We start from the raw sequence: 5,887 nt of genomic DNA, 5'->3' as shown, positions 1-5,887 counted from the left end.
AATATACTTTTACAATAATCTTTGATATGTTATAGTGAATCCCTGCCTTTTCTTTTAAAAAATATGTAGGTATTGTGATAAATATTGATTTGGGTTAGGAAATCAATCTCTTACAGGCTATTTTGGAGACACTGAAAAGATAATTCCTTTTAAAAATTATTTTTAGATTTTTATTGTGCTTCATTAAATGTGATGCTATGTGGCAGCTAAATAACACTGGATTCCAGGATTGTTAGGATGAAACCCGGATCTTGAACAAGACCTGTTGTAAGTTTCTTAAGAGGCTGCTGTGATTAATTTAACTGGATGTGACATCTTTCACTTGAACAACAAATTTCTATTCTATGATAGATTTTGGGTCTACAGCCAAGGAACAAATCAATAATCATGGAATGTGTCCAGAAGTAGAGGATGCAGAATTAAACAGATCACAACACACAAAATTATGAAGGGCAATGAGATTTCTGATGTCAAGTAATTTGTTTTGCTCCCAGAGAACAAACTCTGGAATCACAATGTTTGGGTCCAAATCCCAGCTGGTAATCTTCTACCTCAGTGATTGTGACACTGTCTGCCTCAGCTAGCCCATCTGAAAAGAGGAAATAACAATGGTACCTACCTAGCTCATATATGTAAGACTATTGAATCAGTTGCTACATGTAGCTATTCACACCATGCATAAGGACAACACTCAATAAACATTAACTGTTAGTATTATCATTTGCAGAGACTGGCACCAAATTGAGAAAAAAAAGTAAGTGGTTGTATATCCTAAAGGTACACATTTTCTACATTTATCCAGCAGAATATGCCTAAAATGTAAGAAAATATAAATGAAAACCTTCCCTAAATCAAAAGAACATCTCTACTATACTATGCCACAATGATCACTTTTTTATCCAGAAACATTCCATCTTCTCTTTTCAACTTTCCCCACCCGTCTCCTTCAGCTGATGTACCAGTATGAGGAAGGAGAACCAGAGCAGCGTGTCCGAGTTTCTCCTCCTGGGGCTCCCCATCCTGCCAGAGCAACAGGCCATGTTCTTCACCCTGTTCCTGGGCATGTACCTGACCACGGTGCTGGGGAACCTGCTCATCATCCTGCTCATCAGGCTGGACTCTCGCCTCCACACCCCCATGTACTTCTTCCTCAGTCACTTGGCCTTCACTGATGTTTCCTTTTCATCTGTCACTGTCCCAAAGATGCTGATGAACATGCATGCTAAGTACAAATCCATCTCCTATGCAGGATGCATTTCACAGACATATTTCTTCATATTTTGCGCTGATTTAGACAGTTTCTTGATCACTTCAATGGCCTATGACAGGTATGTGGCCATCTGTCACCCTCTGCATTATACCATCGTCATGAGTCAGAGCATCTGTGTCATGCTAGTGGCTGGATCCTGGGTCATTGCTTGTGCTTGTGCTCTTTTGCATACCCTTCTCCTAGCCCAGCTGTCCTTCTGTGCTGACCACACCGTCCCCCACTTCTTCTGTGACCTTGCTGCCTTGCTCAAATTGTCCTGCTCAGACACTTCCCTCAACCAATTGGTGATCTTTACTGCAGGATTAACAGCCATTATGCTTCCATTCTTATGCATTGTGGTTTCTTACGGCCATATTGGGGCCACCATCCTCCGGGTTCCTTCTACCAAGGGCATCTGCAAAGCCTTGTCCACTTGTGGATCACATCTCTCAGTAGTGACTCTCTATTATGGGGCAATTATTGGCCTATATTTTCTTCCCTCATCCAACAACACCAATAACAAAAACCTAATTGCTTCCTTGATGTACACAGTGGTCACCCCCATGTTGAACCCTTTCATTTACAGCCTGAGAAATAAAGACATGAAAGGGGCCTTGAGAAAACTCTTGAGTAATAAAACATATTCTTCCACCTGATACTTACTTTTCTTTTAAAATATACATATTATCTTATTTCTTCAATTACACATAAACACAAATTATTGTAAATATAGCTCTCCTGTCTTCCTTCCACACTGTCACTGAGAAATGCTTTGCTGACATTATCCTTACATCTGTTGGGGAGAATAGTAAAATTAGACGTACTTTATAGGACTTACTTTGTTCTTTTCTTGGATGATGGGATTGGAAAATACTTTGAAGATGCTGTATCTCTTTGGCTGGTATCATCAAATGGGAGCTATCAGGGCTGTACTTTCCTCAGATTTTCAAATTATTATAAAATATATTTGGTCTTTTATGCATCAATCTCTAAGGAATTTTCCATTTTGGTGATGATATGTCTCCTTCTTCACTCAGACATCCGGGTATTCAGGGACCTTGAGCCCTTCTAGAACTTCCAAGAAGAACATAGTAAATTTTACTTTCCTTACATAGTAATTAACACACTGCTTGCTTGTCCTTCAGGAATACAGACCATATATCCTTTCTTTCCAAACACACACAGGTATTCAGCAACAAAATAAATGTTACCTCAGTTGTCTCAGATACTGGTTTAAGAGCCTAATCTATGCATTAGGGTCATCTAATTTAATTCTGACAACAACCCTAAGAGATATTTTGAGAAAACTCATGCTCAAAGAGATACTTTGAACAGATGAACATAAGGGAAGGGAAGCGAAAATAATATAAAAACAGGGAGGGGACAAAACATAAGAGACTCTTAAATATGGAGAACAAACAGAGGGTTACTGGAGGGGTTGTAGGAGGGGGGATGGGCTAAATGGGTAAGGGGCATTAAGGAATCTGAAATCATTGTTGCACTATATGCTAACTAACTTGGATGTAATTTTTTTTTAATTTAAGAAAGAGATACTTTTAGAAAGCTCATGTTCAAAAGCATCTTAACATCACAGTTAGTGAAGGAAGATTTGAATCTTGGCTGTCTGACTCCAGAGTGATTCAGCATGGCAAGGAATGTAATTGTTTATATGGAATGCTGTGTCTTGGAGGGAAACAATTAGTGTGAGAGAATATGAAAGACTTCCCAGGGAAGGTGTTGCTTTACCTGAGACTTAACAAATCAGAATTATCCAAACACACAAAGCTCTATCTTGTCCTGGCAATGACAGGAAGAGGGAGTAGTGTGTGCAGGATATTAAACCGGAAGTTTCAGCTGAGGTACCAAGATTCCATAGACTCCAGATGCCAAAGTGAGTTGTAACACACAAAATGAAGATGTTTATAGGAAATTCCCAGTACTCCATTTCATAACTCATCAACCTCTTAACCCGGATATGGATCTAAAAAGTGCTAAGAGCTAGAGATGAGAGGTTCTCATAAAGTGATGGTGGGGTTTTTTTAGAAGGCTGCACAGTGAACCCCAAATTCTTGCAACAGAGAAGAGGGTGCTTTCCTCCTCACTTCAAGATTAGTGGCAGAAGCTTGAAAAGAACCATTTAGAGAGTCTTATATATCTCTCTCATTTGGATGAGAATGATAGCAATAGGAAAAATGAAATAGGGAAAGAGGGGGAATTGAATTATGAAATAGAATTATGTTTTGGGGAAATACCCTTCACTTCTTTTCACGGTGGGTCAATAAAAGCAAAAATGTTTCCTGCCTGTGGAATCACTATGCTGTATGCCTGAAACTAATGTAACATAATTTGTCAATTATACTTCAATTAAAAAAAAGTTTCCTATGGACTATAGGTGAGTTATGTGAGAGAGAAAACTGATGTGAAGCCATTTTCATGTCTCCCCAAGAAGACCCATGAGCAAGTCTAGGAAACTTGAAGAGAGAAGAAGAGATCTGTAGGGAATGCACAACCACAAAACCAGAGGCTCTGAGGCGAAACAATTACAGGAAGAAATATACTTTTGTTATATCACAGAGGATGTGTGTGAAGGCAGCCTGGGAGATTCTGAATGTCTGCTGGTCCAGAAGGGACAAGAGAATGAGTCTGTTCTAACCATCATCCAGGTCAAAAGAAGTCAAAACCTTTTTAATATGGTAGCAACCAAAGGAGCATATTACTGTCACCCTTTTTTCATTCTTTCTTTCAAGCTTTATCCCAGAGGGTGGATTCAGCAACTGCAACTAGATTTCAGAAAAATGATGGAGTGGGGGGCGGGGCGGGGAGATAATCTACCATTATGACTCCTTTCTGAACTTCAGATTCTTACCTGCCTGAATCCAATGAGGAAATTTTTTTTTTAATTTTTTTTTAATGTTTATTTATTTTTGAGACAGAGAGAGACAGAACATGAACGAGGGAGGGTCAGAGAGATAGGGAGACACAGAATCTGAAGCAGGCTCCAGGCTCTGAGCTGTCAGCACAGAGCCTGACGCAGGGCTCGAACTCACAGACTGTGAGATCATGACCTGAGCCGAAGTCGGCCGCTTAACCGACTGAGCCACCCAGGCGCCCCAGAGGAAATTTTTTTTAATTTAAATTTTATTTTTTAATTTACATCCAAATTAGTTAGCATATAGTGCAACAATGATTTCAGGAGTAGATTCCTTAATGCCCCTTACCCATTTAGCCCATCCCCCCTCCCATAACCCCCCCAGGAAATTTAACTATAGAATTGAGACATGTTTGTGGTAGAAAGTAATCTTTACCCTTTTTAATATCTAAAGGTTAGAAAAGAATTTATGGAATCCATAAGAGTTTTTATTCAGCAGAGGAGAAAAACAACCCTCAAATAAATGAAATTTCAAAGAATAGCAGAAAAAAAATGTCACTTCCTGAGTAGTAGGTATTCAACATCCCAGGTATTAAGTGTGATATACTGAATTATTGTTTGAAAGAATATTTACTCCTTCCTCCTCACTTCTATAGCAGGAATACATTTTCGCACTCCACTGATGTTACTTACACTGGTCCTTGTGATATAAAGCCTTTTTTGTACCCCTGTATATCAGTTACAGTTGCCACAAAAAAATGCTGGATGACAAATGGCCACAATAGCCCAGCAGTATTCACCAACAAGCATTTATGCTACTTATCAATCTGAAGGTTGGTTGGGGCTTGGCTGATCTAGCTTAGGATGGTGGTTTTTTCTGGACTCGGCTGATCTCACTGATGCTTCTGTGGCTCGCTGCAGGTTCGCTGATCTAAAGTGGGCTCATGTAGGGTGGCTCTGTCCCATGCATCCCTCATCCTATTCTGGGACTTGCATATGGACACTTTCAGACTCTTACTCAACCCCCCTTTCTTCTCCTTATGCCATATACTAACTAGACTGTTGCTAACTTTGCATTATTAACACCTACTTCTAAGCTTTTCCTGAATTGCAGTGGCAAGGCTAGAAGCTACATTTTCCAGATTTTTCTTTTCTGTATTGTTCATGTTTAATGTCTTCCAATGAGAGGAACTCATGAGAATTTAGAAGGCAAGAGAAGAAATCATTATTCTGTGGAGGTAATTATAGTCAGAAATATGGGTAGATACAAGCTTCACAGTAGTTTCCCATTGAGCTAAGAGCCACCTGCATTACGCATCAGACTAAGACATTTGGAGGAGTTTTTCAGTGATTCTTGAGATTTGCAGCCACTGCCCACTAATCTTTTGAAACCATCTATTTTATGCTTAGGCTGAAATCTTTAGTTTTGGGCTTTTTAGTTTTCAAGTGCAAGTTCCCTGACCTCTGTTCCTCACCTCTTGCAACAGTTGTATAAGCAAGAACTTTTGTTTTTCTCTCCTGAACAAATTCTTACTGATACACTTTCACTTAAAATTTACCCATTATTGACCTGTATCTTTTTTTTTTTTTTTTTTGGAGTGCAGATTAAATTAACTAATTGATACTTTCATTTGCAGCCAAGGACATCTATTGCAGAGTAGTGGAGACAGAATGAACTCCTCAAATATTAATTAATTTTTAAAACTTCATTATTAATATGGAGACACATTGAAATGAATCTACTTCAAACAACACTAAAAACAATCAAC

The 5,887-nt window shown here is 39.0% G+C and overlaps 1 protein-coding gene across 1 annotated transcript; it reads left to right on the top strand.

Moving 5' to 3' along the window:
• The first annotated feature begins 963 nt into the window (after window positions 1-963).
• On the top strand, window positions 964-4,547 carry LOC109270193 (olfactory receptor 1J1-like). Its single transcript, XM_019454626.2, has 2 exons — window positions 964-1,876; window positions 4,531-4,547. The coding sequence occupies exons 1-2, from the start codon at window positions 964-966 to the stop codon at window positions 4,545-4,547; spliced, it is 930 nt and encodes a 309-aa protein (XP_019310171.2).
• The last annotated feature ends 1,340 nt before the right edge of the window (window positions 4,548-5,887 follow it).

Source organism: Panthera pardus, unplaced genomic scaffold, assembly GCF_024362965.1.
Source record: "Panthera pardus isolate Hobbes unplaced genomic scaffold, ASM2436296v1 HiC_scaffold_20, whole genome shotgun sequence".
Lineage (NCBI taxonomy): Eukaryota > Metazoa > Chordata > Mammalia > Carnivora > Felidae > Panthera > Panthera pardus.
Note: the sequence above shows the minus strand (reverse complement) of the source record. Positions and strands in the feature narration are given on the sequence as shown.

What these genes read in the sequence shown, in the direction of transcription:
- LOC109270193 (XM_019454626.2), top strand. Translation starts at nt 964, where the DNA reads ATGAGGAAGGAGAACCAGAGCAGCGTGTCCGAGTTTCTCCTCCTGGGG.